The sequence below is a fragment of the Ambystoma mexicanum genome, chromosome 1p, assembly GCF_040938575.1.
Source record: "Ambystoma mexicanum isolate Mex_15411 chromosome 1p, UKY_AmexF1_1, whole genome shotgun sequence".
NCBI lineage: Eukaryota > Metazoa > Chordata > Amphibia > Caudata > Ambystomatidae > Ambystoma > Ambystoma mexicanum.
Genome location: NC_090921.1, coordinates 951,347,833 through 951,366,102, shown reverse-complemented (window position 1 = coordinate 951,366,102; position 18,270 = coordinate 951,347,833). Strand labels below are relative to the sequence as shown.

Genomic DNA, 18,270 nt, shown 5'->3' with positions numbered 1-18,270 from the left:
GATTCAAGGTTAGGCAGGAGACTGGTTTTATATGGCAATGTTTTCTGGAATCCCGTTGAACAGGAACAGAATTCTTTGCAAGTGCTAGATGTCCAGATGCTGGGAAACTCCAGTCCTAGGTACGATTTGCTAAGTGTATGACGTTAGTCTTCAAATATAGTGAACTTTGGCCAAGGGTAGATGGACTGGAAAGTAAATATTGAACAGTATTTTTAAAAGATGCAAACATCAGGTACAATTCAATGAGGAGAGATTGTGAATGGGGGTTATCAAGCCTCATCTCATCTCTCCTGTAGACAGATACACGGTGCAAAGGAGTGCAGATTTCAATGGGCTCACATAGTTTTTCAGGAATTCTACACGAGCATTATAGCTATTAATATGTCAAAGGAGGAATGATGTCATTGGAGATAGATTTGATTTTTGTAGGGCTTATAATTAAATGCAAGTGAGCTGCAGCCCTTTGAATACAGGCCCATAAGGATGTCTTTGGGTCCCTGGTAAAGAATAGAGTCCAGCAGGTGATTTACAGGCCTCTGCACGAAGCAAGGAGTCCTAGGAAGGCAGATGGAAAACATGCATTTTGTAGGATTCAATTGAAGGGTGTCATCTACTATATATTTATCTTAAGATAATACTTCTGGTGAAGGATAATGTGCGTGAATGTTGACTTGAAAAACATTCGGCCTCTATAGTGCAAATAGTGTTAAAATGGATGCCTTACCCTGTACTGTGTTTAGTACCCAGCGAGGTTTGGCAAGATGCCTTTGTGCTCGAAATGAACAGCTACCAAACGACAGCCCTGCCTCCTGCATCACAAATGGATCTTGCACATTTTTACCCACCTATCTGGCGATGTCACTTCCTTCACTCCAACCCTTTTCTTGTGTCACCCCCAATTTAAACACTTGACACAGCCTTCGGGGATATTGCTGTGCCTTCTAGCACCCATCTCACCTCCCCGGCCACCATTTCTTCCTTTGCATGGAAGAAACATGAAACATCCCATTCTCTCTTCCTGTGCTTCTGACTGAACAATGTCCATGTTTATTTCCCAAGGCCTGTCATTGTAACATTGGGCATTTCCCCTTACAAAACAGGTTGTTCACCCTTTAATATCTGCTTTTCTGCTTTTCTGAATCTAACCCTCGCAAGCTGTTTTGTCCATGCACATGCTGTCATGTTAATATGGTAAGGCCTGAAGCCCACAAATCTCCATTGGTTTACCCTGAATGTTACTTATTAGTACTAATATACTAAATCTCACACACACAGGATGTGCTACAATCTTAGCATCTGTTGAAACTCGTGGCACACCATCTCTGTTAAAACTAGTGGCACACCATCTCCCTACATCAGGCACGATTATATTGCCTTTTTCAAAGAGGAAGAAGGACAACTAATTCAGACTGTGAAGATAGCTTAAATTCTATGCATATCTTGAACCCTCCAACCAAGCGAAGGCCCCATAAGTGAAATACCGCATATGGATCCATATGCAGGTTTACAAGTTGGTTGTTTCAGCATTACAAGCATAATTGTTGTATATTAGATCACATTTTATGCTTTTGGCGTTTCATACTTTCACACTTTATTTAACGCATCATGCACCATTTCTACCTTACTCTGCACCATTCTACCCAGTGGGAAAGAGGGAAAGAGAGAGAGAATGAGACTCGGAAAGAGTGACAGGGATAGACAAAGAACGACAGAGAGGGACATAGAAAAAAGAGAGAGTGAAAAGTAGTTATAGAGGGGAAAGAAGAAATTATAGATGAGGAAATTCAGAGAAGAGAAAGAGAGAGAAAAAGAACAAGAGAAGAGAGAGAGACAGACAGGCAGACAGACAGACAGACAGACAGGGGTAGAGGGACTGTGACAGAATGGGAGATTGTTCCTGAGAAACAGTCTAACTGGGATCAATGACTAGGACAAAGGAGAAGGACTAAACCAAAACAATAGAATGATGGAGAAGGACAAGGATGAATGTGGAGGACTTGGAGGAGGAAGATGATGAAGGGGAAGAGCAAAGATGGAGAAGAGCTAAAATTAAGGAGAAGGATTAAGACAAATAAAGTGTTGGGGACATGTCTAGGAGGATGTGCTAGGCAAAAGAGGAGTGCAAAGTTAAAGGAGAAAGGCTACGATGAAGGATTGATGAATGTAAATTCAATGAAGAAGTGGCAGGAAAAAAGAGAAGGAATATGATGAAATCAAAGGACTATGACAGAGGATTGTAACCTAGGAAAAGGACTATAATGAAGAAGGACTATGATGAAGATCATGATGAAGGACTATAACAAAGGAAAAAGGCTATTGTGAAAGAAATGGCTATGATGAAGGACAATGACTAGGACTAAGGACTTTGATAAAGGAGAAGGACTAGGATGAATGACAAAGATCATGACAATGGACTATGATGAAGGAGAAGGACCAGACCACAGAAATATATAATAACTGAGAATAACTAGTATGATGGATTAGAGGGATGTAGAAGGACTATGATATGGACTACTTTGAAATATGTGGATAAAGGAGTTTGATTAAGAAGAAGCATGAGGACGAAGGACTATGAGGAGGTGAAGCAGTATGATAATTGTCTAAGGTGAAGGAGAAGGACTGTAAAAAAGGAAAAGGACTCTGATTAATGAGAAGGGTCTGAGCAAAGAAGAATGACTATGACAATACACAAAGGACTATACTGGAGGAGAAAGACTATGACATTGAAGGTTCATGAAGACTATTATGAAGCTCTGTAATATAGGACAATGATGAATATGAAAGACTAGGACAAAAGACTGTGATAAAGGAGTGGAACTGAGATGAAGGACTATGGTGGAAGAAAAGGACTATGAAGAAGAACTTTGAGAAAAGAGAAGGACCAGGAAAAAGAAGAAGGACAATGACAAAATACTATGATGAATGAGAAGGAAGACTACGATGAAGGAGAAGGACTGTGATGAGAAGAAAACTATGCAAAGGACTATGTTGAAGGAGACACAGTATGACAGCCAATGATAAAGATGAAGGACTAATACAAAGGACTATGGCGAAGGAGGACTATGAGAAAGATTTATGGAGAAGAAGATGGACAAAAGATAATGACTGTGCTGGTGGTCTATGCTGAAGGAGAATGTCTATGAGGAAAGAAAAGGACTGGCGTGAAGGTCTACAAGAATGGTGAGCAGTATCAATCTGTGATGCAAGAAATGCATCACAGGTTTCCAGTTGACTGCAGGCTTCCAGTTTACCTGCAAACCAAATATTCAGCTTCTCAACACTATTTCTTAAATGTGAAAAGTCAGTATACCAGGCAGAAATGCAGTCAAGAATACAGGGGACCCGAAACAGAGGAGCAGCTGCTTAGGGTATTTGATCAATCAGTTATTTTCCATTTTCGTTATGTGGATCTTCAGTTTCTTCAGGGCATAGACAATCTCTATTTGGGGGTTGATTGTGTTCAATGCACAACTCATCATTGATAATGAAGTTGTCAAGATTATGCTCAGACCAGGAGATGCAATGGTAGGTTTGAGTCTGTAGTTCAGTATCAGGCCGAATGCCTTCTTTGGTGGCATCCTTATCAGTGAGTATGCTAACACGTTGAGTCCTTATCAGTGAGTATGCTAACACGTTGAGTCCTTATCAGTGAGTATGCTAACACGTTGAGTCCTTATCAGTGAGTATGCTAACACGTTGAGTCCTTATCAGTGAGTATGCTAACACGTTGAGTCCTTATCAGTGAGTATGCTAACACGTTGAGTCCTTATTAGTGAGTATGCTAACACGTTGAGTGGACATGAAAATGTCCCGAGATACGACTATGATTAATTACTCTAGAAATAAAATGTGAGGCACAAAGATTAGATTGCATTTTTGTGAAGCGTTGTGATGATAGATAGGAGCACAGACAAATGAATGAGTTGGCCTGGTAACACATTTGAATGGGAGATATTTGAAGGAGATTTGCATTGGACACTGCATTTCCTTACAGGAGTGAAGGTCTGTCCAAATTAAAGCTTTGCCATCATCTCCTTCTAGATCTCTATTCTTGGTGGGGATTTGACAATTTGTTGGAAGCATGCCTCTAATCTGCAGTGCTTTGAACCCAGAAGAACCGAGAATGAAGCACCATATAAATCCCATGGGATCTGAGAGCAAATGGATATCGGGGGATGAGGCTGAATGGCCAGTCCATATTAACATGTCTGGCATTCTCAACAGAATGTGGCTCATGAGGTTGCTTTTTGTCAGGCAGAAATATATTTTCTCTAAGATTCTCAGCATGAGACTGATAATGGGTTAAGACACGTCTTCCACTTTTCATGCTGTTGGGCACCTGATTTAAAAAGTGGTGGATGTGAAAGGATGTATGAATGCTTGTGTTGTTATGAGTAAGTGTGTGATGGTGGGTGCTCGTGTGAATGAACAGCAGGTGCATGCTGTGTGTTGTTGTGTGTGTTTCTGTTCTGGTCTGTGGAGTAGATTTTGGCAAGTGAGGGGAAGAGGGTTGTACAACAGAGGCATTTTAAATATGCCTTTGCTGCACAATCCCCCTCTCCACTGGCCAAAATCAGCTCTCTTTCTGAGGCATTGTGGGGCCGAGGGGACAGGGATGGGATTTTTTTACTGGACATCAATGATAGATGTCTAGTAAACAATACCATACCTGCCCGCTGACACCCCCTCCCCCCCAGCGCCCCGCATATACACATAATCATGTTGAATGTGTGCATGTTTTAGGTGCTGCGGGGCCCAAGGGACTGATATGGTATTTTGTTACTGGACATCTATGATAGATGTCTAGTAAACAATACCATGCCTGCCCTCTGGGCCCCCCAGCACATGACATACACACCTTGTATACAGATATAATCACGTTAATTGTGTGTGTGTGATAGCTGTTGTGGGACCAAGGGAACTGATATGATATTTTGTTCTGGGCATTTATGATAGAAACCTAGTAGAAAATGCCATGCCTGCGTCTGCCAGCACCTTGCACGCACACAGTTGATTGTCTGCCTGTGAGGCACTGGCCCACCAGGGGGCAGACATGGCATTTTTACTGGGCATGTAACTACCAGTAAACAATGCTATGGCTGTCCTCTTGGATCCTAGTCCCTCACACACACACAATCACATTCAGAATGAACGTGATTATGTGTGAGGCGCTAGCCCACCAGTGGGCAGGCATGGCATTTTTTACTGGGACTCTGTAAAACACAAACATGATCAGTGTTATTATGTGGCTGGAGTGGATTTTTGGTGCAACCAGTCTAGCAATTTCTCACTGTGGTATAACATTTTGTGTTGGGCATCTTTGATAAAGTAAGCATAAGTGTTTTTGTGTAGCTAGACTGGCATTGTTTTAATGCAGCCAGTCTACCCATTACTTACTGTTGCATTACATTGTGTTTTGGGCATCTTTGATAACACAAGCATGGTTATTGTTAATATATGTCCGGACTGGCATTTTGGTGCAGCTATACTAGCAATTTCATACTGTTCCATGACATTTTGTATTTGGAATATTCAATAGAGCAAGCATGATATGTGTTATTATGTAGTTAGACTGGCATTGTGTTGCAGCAAGTTTGGTTATATTTTTGCACTGTGGCATGCATTTTGATAAAGCCTGCGGGAGTATGTTGTGGGGGTGCTGGCCTAAATTTGCAGAACCAGCATGGACATATTGTCTTATAGTATCATTAGTGGCCTTATGCACAAAGCAAACATGAGTATGTTCTTATATGGGAATACTGGCATATATTGGTGCAGCCAGTATGGAAATGTATGGGCACAGCCAGCGTGAAAATGTTTTTATACTTGCACATATCATGGGCAAAGGCATCATCAAAATATTTTGGAGAAATTCTCCTGTGCATGTTGGTGACTTGCATCCATTGGATTTTTTTCATGATTTACTCTTCAAAACCAATTGCAAACTGTTTGCCTTTTTACCCAATTTGTCAAAAAAATGTGCTATAAAATGCACCTTTTTAACCCATTTTAAAAAAACATTATTGGGGAGAACCCCCACGAATCCCGCTAAATTGGTTTGGCTCCCTCATTACTCTAACTCACATATTTGGGGGAAATATTTATGCCCCTCCACCTAAACAATTCACCAGCTGCCACTGCCTATATTTGCCATTTGTCACTTAAATGGTGCCTCCTGATGGTTTCATGTCCATAGGTAATAACTCGAACGACAAAGACTGTTAAAGGTTCTCGTTTCAACGTCAACTTCCAATTTTTAAAATTAATTGCAGTTTTAAGGTCAACTTTGAAAGTCAAACCTTTTTTCAAAAAATGATCCCCATTTATTTTTTTTTATTTTTTTTATATTGCACTTTCTCTCTGCTTGACTACACAATTTCCCTACATTTCTCTCCCAGTTAATATGTTTAGGTTTGGCTAATAGTGGAGCAAAAGATATTGCTATGAATAGTGATAGACGGAATAGGGGTATGAATACACATCCGATTTAGGGATGTATTACTAGTCCCTTCTTTTGTGTATTTCGGGCGTTGTGCTTTCATGTAAAGCAACATTTTATATATCCCTTAGTAACAATTGGTTGCCTATGCTGTCAGTGTTTTAATGTTTTTTATTTTATTTTAACTAGCTTGGTGACACCATAAAAACAAATGCAGTGCAGGGACTTCAAAACCCCTTATCTATATGGATAAGGGGTTTTGCAGTTCCTACCAATCGGAAACATAGAGCCCCTGTGCTGCTAAATAATTGAGTTCAAAGTGGGGTGCTCTAAGGCCTCCCTCCTCCCATGGCCGGGTCATGGACATACAACCCATTCGGACCCCCTTATTGCCCCACACAAAAGATGTACATAATGATTGCAACTCCTTAAACAGTATCCTACCAGGCCAAACCTGGTACAATCGTTTCGGGAGTACCAGCATTTTCACAATCCAGAGGCATCCCATCAGCGACATCGGGACCCTACACCAGCGTGTAATTTTGGACAGACTAGGAGAACTGGTTGCAAGATTTAAATGACTTTATAGAAAGTTGGCATCCAGTGAACTCTGCGGCCTCGAGAGCGCTCTGGCAAACAATACAGTTACATGGAAATATAAAGAAAAACAGCATCATCAGTGACATCATTAACATAGGGTATTACATTAGCACAGGATTGGTTGGGGAGCGACGTTACATGTTTCTTTAGGCGCTGCTTTCTCCAGATAGCGGGAGGGTGAGCGTCACAAGGTCCAGCTGTCTGTGTCCAGGAGGCGTGACGGTTGGGTCACGGCGAGGTAGAGTTGACACTAACTCAGCTGGCATGAGAAACTACCACTAGACATATAATAAACAACAATCATTAGTATACCTTTGAGTAAATCTTGAAAATCTATAAATTGCATACACATGATTCCATCATCTTTCATTGGGACTTTGATGGGGTACAGGGTTTAGGGGGTTTGTCTTCCGTGATAACCTAGGCAACTGGGTGGGTCTTAAGCCATCAAGGCGAGTGGGGAGTACAATGACATATGTTAGTTTTAGGCCCGATATACTGTGACAGAGGTCTGGTTTTAGTGGGGGCATTCTGGGGTGGGCTGCACATCAGGGTCACACTTCTGGTACATCAAGAGAATACCGTAGGAGGGCACAGGGTTACATCAGCAGTCATTTCCCAACAGCGGGGGTAGGAGGGTAAGAGCAGGTTTGTAGAGATGGATTAGCTACAAGTCATGGCTCAAGCCGGTTCACACACAGGACAGTGATCTCAGAGGAAGAGTGAGAAGATACATTCTGTTATTTGTTTCAATTATCCCCAGCGCATCCGTGTGAAAGGGATTTGCTAAGCTTCAGACAGTTAGAGAAAAGATGGGGGCTATGAGCGCACTGTTCGCAGCGCTGCAGAGGGGAGAGAAGCCTTTTCGTATTATCGGAGTGAGGCCTAGTCCAAAGATAGAGTCGAGGGCGCACAAAATGGAAGCCAAGGGTATCCCGCAATAGCCCCACTTATGCAATGTTAGCATAAGGGCAATAGAGGCGTCCCCCGCTAATGCGTGAGCAAGTGATCCATGTCGTGCAGAATGTGCGAGGGGGGTCCAAACGACCCCTCACTCCCACACAGTGCCTCATACTTGCAACTTGGTTCAGGGATATTGTCTCTTTCGCTGACCTATTAATAATTATTCCCCGATTCCTGAAAGAGTTGTATATGACCCGTAGCTCATCTCCTTCCGATTGCCGCTGTGCAGCGTCCGTCAGTGGGAACATCTCTGACTTGTCTCTGTTGAGATGTAGCCCAGAATATCTCTTAAATTCCTCCACCGTCCACCAACACTGCATCCCTTGCTGTGTTCTTTATATGAAGCAGGATATCATTTGCATATGCAGGCCACCCAACCTCAACCCACTACAGGCATGCCGCAATCGAACCAAGTCGGCCAGAGGCTCTATCACAAGGGAAAACAAAAGAGGAGAGAGAGGGCACCCCTGTTGGGTGCCGCCCTCTAGTCCAATGACTATGCTGTCAGTTTAATACAAATTCCTGAATGCTGAGGTATTTTGCTCTACTTTTTGTGTGCCCTTTTGATGTGAAGTATTTCAATTACTTGTATTGCTTCTGGCTGTCCTTTTGTCATGACATGAAGTTTAATTGGGGCTTTTGAGACTGCAGTGCACTTGACATTTATGACTATTGGCTTCACCAATTAATTGTTTTTAAATGTGATAATGCCTCCTGTCAAATTCATTTTTGTGTCTAGTGTTGGTCCTTGATAAGGTATGCTTGGTCACACTACAGAGTCCTGCTTTAAGTCACCTCTCTTTTGCACATCATCTTTGAACATGATTCCGTTGCTGGCATGTTTTACGAGAAGCAGGTGCAAATATTCTCTCCTGTCTTGTAACCTATAGATACATTTTTGAAAACTGGGTAGCTATGGGTGGAAACGCCACAGTTGAGAAAGTCAAAAATAAAGTAAGTGACAAACACTGAATAGATTTTAGCAGCTTTTCTGCCAGGATAGAGATGGCTGACGTCCATTGTGTATGCTTCCTGTTCACAGAAAAATGTCAGTTTAACTGACTGTTTTCTACTCTGTGCAATGGGATAAATCTTACACATACGGTGTCGAATGTGAAGAATGGGTGGAATTCTACCCTATAAGGTTTCGGTATAATATACTGTGGACTTTTTAAGAAATGACGTTAGGTAATTCGAGCCTGCCCTACTGAGGAATACTCATAGAAAGAATTGTACCCATTTCCTACCGGTAACCTTCATTACACCTAATCCTACTCTTCCTCCTCCCAGTACTTATTCCATGAAGGCCATTTGCCTCACGCAGAGATTCACCAAATTCCAATCTATCTTTTTGCTTCAACCCCTCCCTCCTATAAAAGTGCTGGCTTATCTTCAATATTCCTGATATATCAACATGTCGTATTGACGTGCTCTGTACCAGGGAGGTATGAAGATTGGTAGTACTGTGACAAGGTAAGTTTAATGTATATTATTGGTAAGCATTTGGGACATTACCCATCTCTGATGGCTAACAGAGCCGAGCTGTCTGTGACATCTGCCGCCCATTGAGGTTAAAACTGGGGCAGTCTTTTCCCGGCCTGTGGAAAGCAGCTCTAGTCAGGACTGCCGAGATTTAGAAGGGTTCCATCTCGTCTTGGTTTCCTGTGAGGGCCTATGCCTCTCGTTAAAACAGAGCAGCCTTGACCAGATGAGGCCTGGGAGTGGGGCCTGAAGCTCTGATATGGTCGGGACCTCTGGGGTAGGGGCCGTGCTCTGCATCTAAGGGTATCTTCCCACTTTTCCTGTTCCAGGACTTTATCCACTCTATCTTCCAGGTCGTCCCACAAGAAATTTTCTCTCATAAAGGTAAGATGTAAGGCCTCCGATCATTGACCACTGTCTGTTTTTCAATCATGGACATGCACCTGCCTCCTGGCTGCAAAAGAAGACCATTGGCAATGGTCTTTGCCAATACCCTATCAAATGGCAAGACTGATAGGACGTCTGCTTGAAGGTGCATTGTTTCAATTAATTGAAATGTTTGGAGTCTTTGAGGAAGGATTTAGCCATGTGAGGCATAGATGCGCAATTTCATAGTCAGATGTACGCTTTAGAAATTATTTTAAATAGCCATGTCAACCTTATAGTATGTTGCATTCCTTACTGAAGCTTCATCCTTCAATTACATGTAGGGCCTTCCAGTCAGGGTTGACAACAAAGAGTCAACCTCATATCAAACAGGGAGCTTTTCATTAGATCCCAAGGAGCACAAACTTTTCATGAAGCAGGAGACCAAAATCCTTTTGCAGTCTCTCCATTCTTTCAAAAGCTTCTTTTTGGCTGCAGGGCTAACAGGCGGGCTTCTTTTCATGTCCTCTGGTAATTGCTGAACCTTTGGGTTATCAGCCAAATCAGGAGTCTGATCTTTAAATTTAATGCAGGCTCTCCTGGATGACAGTACCTCTCTTAAGGCTCTCTGATCAGTGGCTTGAATTGGGCTGCTCTCCTGTCACCCCTTCCTTTTTTTCTACCCTGGGGTGACTCCAAAGCTTTGTCCAGGGTAAGCTTATGTTGAGCTGTGGAGTAAAAGATCCAGTATGCAATTACTGTTTTAATACTCACAAAACTAGGGATACCCAACACTTTGGGAGAGAACACGGTCCCATAAAATGAGAGAATTGTAACCCCTTCTTCCCTCCCATTTTGCCCCCTCCACAGGCTGGTCATGGAAGGAGATGAGGGGGTATGGATCCAAATGCCATCCTCCCCACTCCACAGTAAAGTAAGGTATGTTCTGCCAGCACATCTCTGTGCTGTCACATGGATGCGCCCTTACTTTACCTGTTCCTCTGGTCCTATCTGCTCTGCTGGGAGCAGGCTCTGTGCTGACCAGGCCTCTCTGGCCCAGCTTGTAAGGCCCAACAGATTGATACGGACTCGGTCCCCTTGATCCCCCACTGCCCCTTTCCGGTGATCTCTGATTCCAGCAGAAAAAAACAATTGGACGTTTGAATGTAAGGAGCCTCCTTTATAGGAGGGAGGGGGTGAAGCAAAATGATGGATTGGATTTGGTGAATATCTGTGGGAAAGCAGGTGGACTTCATAGAGTAGGTAGTGGAATGAGGAAGAGGGATGTGGGGGTAATGGTGGTGCTCACACAGTGGAGGTCTAGCATTCTTTATCATACTATGCATAAACAAATCCATGACATCAACAGAACACACTATAGCTACCACAGGCCAATTATCAATCTATTTACCGCGTAAGGCAAAGGTCGGATATCATGGAGGGGTAATATATTAAAACATGATTCCTATGTTTACATATCATTGGTATTATATGATCCTTCATTTTTATTTGGTACACTCTAAGGCACTGTGTATGACTGATTGCTTGTATTACAGAAACTGGATTACGAGGGAGTGCAGGCGTATACCCTGGTAATTACAGCAAGAAATGATGCCGAACTGCATGGAGCCGTGTATGGGAACAGTTCAACTGCCACTGTCTACATCCTGGTTGGAAATATTAATGAAGCTCCAGTGCTGACACAAACCAAATATGAGGTCAGCGTTCCAGAGAGCCTAAAACCAGGGACAGTCCTTCTGACTGTCAAGGCCTCTGACCCAGATGTATTCCATACACCAGCATTAAGGTACACATCTCTTTAGCTCTATTCTGGCTCTTGTGGCAAGCACATTTATATTAGCACTATTAGAGGGTGTTATTCATTTGTTTAAAACAGTGAAGTAATTGCTAGTTACATCTTAGAGATCGGCAGTAGACTTGTGAAGATGTATTTCCCTGCCATACATTGATTCATTTATTAATAAAAAGCACAGGGAAAGCAATGCATCTTTGGCACGGAAATGGTTAAAGAATGTACCATTGATAACAGAGTGGAGGACACAGTTCCTTTACAATTGGTGGGAGAATGTGACTTGAAGACCAGATATTGCAAGGGAAGGTGGAAACATAAACCAGGGACAAGGAGAGGACAGAATGATATAGAACGGGATGGTGAAGTAAGTCCTAACGATGGAGGGGTGATGGAAAAGTGCTGTAGAGTTGTCCATGAAGGGTAGCAAGAGAGGAAAACAGGGTGATGCAGCAGAGTAGAGTGCTAGGAAACGTGTTCTTCAGAAAGAAGGGGAGCTTGAAGGTTGGAATTAAATAGTGGTAGAGTAGTACAGAGAGGGAGCGGAAGAGCATTCGAGAGTAGGGGCGCGAGGAGAGAGAGAGAGGAAAGGAGAGGGAGCACAGGGGGTTCAGTGGTGGCAAGGACGTTACCTGAGGATGAATTTAGCAAGCGAGGAGGACAGTGGGGAGTGAGATGAGCAGATAGGTAGGGTGGTGTGAGTCCATGGATAGTTCTGAAGATGAGAAGAAGTTTATACTTAGTAATTTGTATCATAGATAGCCAGCCAACCTGGCAACGGGCATAGGCGGTAGAGGGAGAAAGGTTGAAAAGTGTGAGGACCACGAAGTTGAGGACTTTGTCCATAGGTGAACAAGCATAGCTGGGAAGGCCATAGAGGAGACTGTCACCACAGTATTTAGAACTAGAAAGGACTTAGGAGAGATTTGCTGTTTAACAGTATCGAAAGGCGGAAGATGACAGATTTTTCTGATATTTAGGCGGTTGAGGAGGTTAAATACGCCCTGCAGTTGACCTTTGTGGGAAGACATTTTACAGATAACCGTTCAGACGGCTTATTTTGTTTTGAAAAAAAGGTTAGTGCCATGGAGATCTGGATTCAAAATGTTCACAACAGACTTCAATTCTCAGAGTTGTAGAATGTTTTTCCTGAAAGTGAAGTTGGTTACAGATACTTTGTCATAGTATCTCCACAACTGTAATATTTATTTCTCCAAATAAGGTAAAGATCGTCTCATAGTAACCCACGCAAGCACTGTTTTCACGTATTAAAAAAGGTCTTTGTACAAGTCTGTTTCAGTTTTCTACGTCAATTTGGTCATCCTACAATGTTTAAAAAGTAAAATGTGCACGGGAAAGTTGCATGAAGAAATAGATTACTATGTAGTTTCTGTTTGTTTGCAATGGTATATTTTTAGGTCTGTTTTAAGAGTGCACAGCTCTCTGATGGCGCATTTAAGAGTGTAGCATAGAAAATTATTCAAAAGGGGCGTTATGTGTGGCAAACGCCACCGAGCTAGATAGAGCACAGTTGCATCTTGTGTCCTTGTTTCTCTGGAAAAATAATGTATTCTGTCGTAAATGTGTTGATCACTGAGCTCATCCAGCAGACAGATGCTGTGCAGGGTGCCTGCCTGCTGAGACAGTGAAGGCCTGCAGCCTCTTGAATATGAAGGGGCTTTTTTGTGACAGAAAGGGAGGGGAAATACCCTTGGCCCTGAAAAATTAGGTCAGAAGAATAGTTGTCAAGCAGGGCCACACATTGGACCACTTGCTGACCAAGCCAACCACTTACATTTGCAGCTGGCCAGCCTGTCCTGCTCCTGACTAATCTGCGCACCTGGAAGAAATCACGCCTACGTGGCTGTGTACCACCCCCACCTTCTCAAAAAAGAGAAGGAGGCAGGGGGGGGGAATCTCCTGACCACAGGCAAATTAGATCATCCTTCTTTGCGTATTATGATGAAGCTATGTTAATGTAGCTATAACTACAATTATGAATTCTTGAAGGAAATGTTTTGCTTTTTATTTATTAGGTTTTTCAAATAACATGTGTCAATGCTGGACATCTTAAAATCCAAACAGTCTCTTCAAAATCTTAATTTGATCGCATGTCTACATACGTTTTATTAACATGCACCCCCCGCCCCTTTGTCACCACACTCAGCGGTCCCATGTCTTAAAATTGCGGCAAAAATGGCTGTGAATACAAAATATTGCAGCAAAAAGGCTGTGGTTTTTTGTGCCACAATCATGTAAAGGATGAGGGGGACACCCCCACAAACCCCGGACCCATTATACCATTTAAGGAGAGCGGGGGGGCACCCCCGCAGCCCCTGCACCCCTTAAATGGTATAATTGGGTACACTTTACCGGGTCAAAACAAAGCATTTTTCCCACAATTTATTTTACCAGCGACACTTTTGCCGTGATTTTATTACCTGATACTCAGTGTGACATGTAATTCCATTAGGCAACACCTACACTTTCTAATCCTATATCCTCCTCTGTTTCATTTAGGAACCTTCCAAACCTGTATTCTTATTGATGTGATTGTCTTGTTTAACCTCAGTCTCTCCATCTCCCAATTTGTATTTGACTTGATTGCTCCCCTTTCTATACTTCTGTCGAGCCTTCATGTGGCTGTGTTGTGATCCATACCGCCTGTTCCATGTTTTGCACAAAATGGATATCATTCAATCTCTACATTCTGCCCAGATTCAGCGAGCCAGGCCATCAGTTTATTCCATATAGTCCAACGCTTACGCTTTTTGCAGCCACTCCTGCTTGGTTGGAAGAGTCCATCTAAACATCTTCTAGCAGTTAACAACAAATATGCAGTAAGCACCTATTTTCATTTTCTCCCTCCAGGATCCCAAATAAAAGCAGCAATGGGTGGAAACATCTCATTACCCCGTGTGCCCACTTGATCTATGACATGAACTCCACTTAGTATCTTTGGATCATTCTGCACTTCCACCATATCTGAAAATATGATCCCTTGTCTCCACAACATCTCCAATTGGCATCCCACACCACAAGTACATTTCTGCCAATCTTACTGGACTAAGATGCCACCTATGGAGGAGTGTAATACTCTGTAGTTTGAATGTTTTAGATATTGAAGACTTATGCGTTCTTTCAAAAATCTGGTTCCACACAATATAAATAGTCACGATTCTCATGACTTGCTGCCACTGAGGTCTGGTACTTGATGTATCATTAACTTTAAACACTAGGATTGTCTTCTACAGAGCTGAGATCAGTCCCCTGTTTTCTGGGAATCAATCCCGAATCCTCTAAAATGGGGCCAAGAGTCTAGCAATGGCCTTTCTCAATCTTTCTTCTGAGAGTACTCCATCCCGTTACAAATAATGGAAGACAGATAGTCTTGCAATCCCTAAAGCTATCTCCAATCCTGAAAATTGCATGACCCGCTTCTGCCTCCAGAGTTGCCCCACCCATTCTATGCCAACCTCACAGCTTTTTAGGAATAGCAAAGCCTCTGGGATATCAACTAGGAAAGGTGGGTCCCATATACAACTAAGCAGTGATGGCCACAAGGTCGGGCATTTAACCACCCCCTTGTTTCCGCATAATTCCCAGAGAGGCCCTAGGGAAGGGTGATTACAAACTCTCCTTGGGATTGAGCCTGTGGGACCAACAACCACTTTGCCACTTTTACTGGGAGCAATAGTACATTTTCTGTCACTACCCACTGTGTTTTCTCTTTAGATTTTACTTAATCATAAATTACACATAGCTGGGATGCTAAATAATATCCTTCTATATGTGGGAACCCAGACCTCCATGAACATTGGGCAATATTAAACACCCACATGGGATTCTAGCTCTTTTATTCCTCCATCAGAATCTTGTAAAGATTATCTAATCTTCCCCAAGAGCTGCGTAGATACTAGCACTGGGAACATAGTGAAGAGACAAAAGCCTGGGTAAGGCATTAATTTTCATGGCAGTTAACCAGCTCATCCGGCTGCTTCCATCTTTCCAAGTCTTGCTGGACCTCATACAGCAATTGATGTAGGTTTTTGCTCGCCCATATCTTAAGGCATCTCAATTTTCCTTTGCCGATCTGTAAGGAGAGATGTTTCAACCCGTCTGATATTTTGTCATCCCGATGCCCTGTAGGAAGAATTCTTGACTTTCTGTAATTGATTTTATACACTGACTATGAACCATATGTTTGTAACACCTCCAATAGTCCTCCAAGGGGTGCCCTGGGATATGCCGGACAGAGCGGAATATCATCCCCAAAGTGGCTTACTTTATATTCCTGACCCTGGATTGTTATACCCTTTAATGTTCTGAGTTTGCCTGATGATTGTCACCAGAGGTTCAATACTCAGGGCCAAAAGTAAGAGAGACAGGGGCAGTGCTGTGTTGTTCCTCTCTGAAGCTATTTTGTATGAGACATGATCCCATTCATTCTCACATTTGCCTGGGCAAGAAAATACAAACTGACCAGCTAGATCTTTTAATTTTGCCAAACCTAAAGGTTACTATCACAGGGGGGGCACTGTTGCATGGCAAACAAGATGGCCGCCACCTGAGCGCTCCAGCGACGGGATCAAAATCCTCTCGAATATCCTGCGCTTTGCGGCCCCGGTCATCCCCCCGGAGCTGAGCTATACATCTATGAAAGTAGGGGGCATCGCTTGAACCTAGCGACAACCCGGGTTGGGGGCCCTCTGAGCTGTGCAGGGAGAATCAACACAGTATCCCTCTGCCCTGGTCTCAGCGAGGCCTGCTGGGGGAGGGGAAAATCTGACAGCGACTTGTGGGAAGCAGAATAACCGCAGCAACCAAAGGTGCGGGACATCAGGAGGGCTAACATGGGCACCCGATCCCCATAATTGTGAGGAAGGCAGAGTCGCACAGCTTGGAACTCATGAAGGTGGAGTAGCCGCCACGTGGCAAGCTAATCCTTCCCCCTTTGGGGAGACCCACTCTGTACCAGAGTGCTGGAGAGGGGACAGAAACATGGCAGACACCAACACGGGGCCTGACAACAACTGAGGTGATCAGCTAATTGGGATTCAAGGTGAGATCCTCCCTGCTGCTATACATATCAATAGAGGGTGGGGTGAACTAACGATCCTCTAAGACTGCCTGAGAACCAGCCCCTTACTTTAGCAATCAAGTTAACATGACTGGCTGAACACGCTTTAACAGATCCTTCTGCCTTAACTTGCGTGCCTTGGGAATACCAAGAAGGGAGTAAACACACGCCGCCACTGACTCTGAACGCTCAGCACTTGCACCAGCATCCTGCATACTCCAAAGCCACACGACACGGCCCATGCCCGAAAATAGCCCTATGCATCATGGTGGCTTTCACAAGTGGCTGTCTTAACGTTACGTCAGAAGGACTGATTGGATACCTGACCCGAAACCCTGCACACCTGCACCCCATCTGAGAAAGGAACAACTAATACCTCCTACCTTTATGGTCTGCCTGTGCAGTCCACGGCCCATTGCAGACTCCACTGCAACGACACACCATCTCAGCACAAAACAAACATTGCGCCCCGACACAACCTCAGCGTGCTACTGAATCAGCACAACATTGGAAGCGTGGTGTCTTCCAGAGGCCCCACATACTGAAACACCGTGGAGGCTTAAAGGCTCAGTCACTGAGACCGTGGAGGGCACAGAGGAGAGGCACAGCGACACAGAAGACATAGCGGGATACTGGAGGTGAAGATCTATGAGCGCACTACACAGACCCAGAACCATTGCATCGCAGACTCAACTCTGCTGACTGAATTAGTGTTATCCTGCTTCCCCCAGGCCTAGAAACCTTACAACAACAGCCCATATCGCCGTGTCCCGAGAAGCACTGCTAATAACTAACACCCTGCTGCACTTCTCCTGACCAACGGGCGCTCTTCACTGCGCGCAGGGATTGCGCTGTACAGTGGCCCTCTAACACTTTCCATCCCGCACGACACCCAGGTCACCGATATTCCACCTGTTATTATCCTACGTGAACGGGAAACTTACTGGGAACACACCAAATCCTCAGGCTGGATCCTGTAGGGCACCTGCCAGGAACAAATCAAAGTAACTTGGAGGATAAAGTGCATCAGAGACATATAGGCCCAGGCACTGAGACCCTGGACGGCACTGGAAAGGGACATGGCAACAAGACAAGTACGACAGGGCACAGGAGGAAGTGATCTACAGGCGCAGGGCACAGTCTTGGGACCACAGCATCGCAGACTCAGCCCCACAAACAGAATTTATGATATCCTGCAACCCTTAGGGCTGGGAATTATACAACAAAAACACCCATACTGTGGTATCCCGAGTGGCACTGAGAACAACTAAAAATCTTGTTGCACTCCCCCCTAGACGAGGGGCACATCCCTGTATGCGCAGGGACTGCACTATGCAATAGTCCTCAAATACACTTGACTCCTCAAGAACCTCATGCCTATTACCTGTATAAATCCCCGGTAAATTGAAATCTCACCAGAAGCATACCGAACTCTAGAATTGGACCCTCTGGGATACCAGCCAGGAATGGGTCTAAGTGACTCAGAGAGCAGCTGAGAAGGGGAGGGATATCGGATACAACAAACTGTAG

The 18,270-nt window shown here is 43.8% G+C and overlaps 1 protein-coding gene across 3 annotated transcripts in view; it reads left to right on the top strand.

Annotated features, from left to right (window-relative positions):
- CDH16 (cadherin 16) overlaps positions 1–18,270 on the top strand; it is a 1,158,846-nt gene that overhangs the window by 663,674 nt on the left and 476,902 nt on the right. For all 3 annotated transcript variants that reach the window (XM_069653297.1, XM_069653307.1, XM_069653286.1), the window contains exon 13: positions 11,407–11,657. In XM_069653297.1, the coding sequence (XP_069509398.1) occupies positions 11,407–11,657 (251 nt within the window). The remainder of the gene's footprint in view (positions 1–11,406; positions 11,658–18,270) is intronic.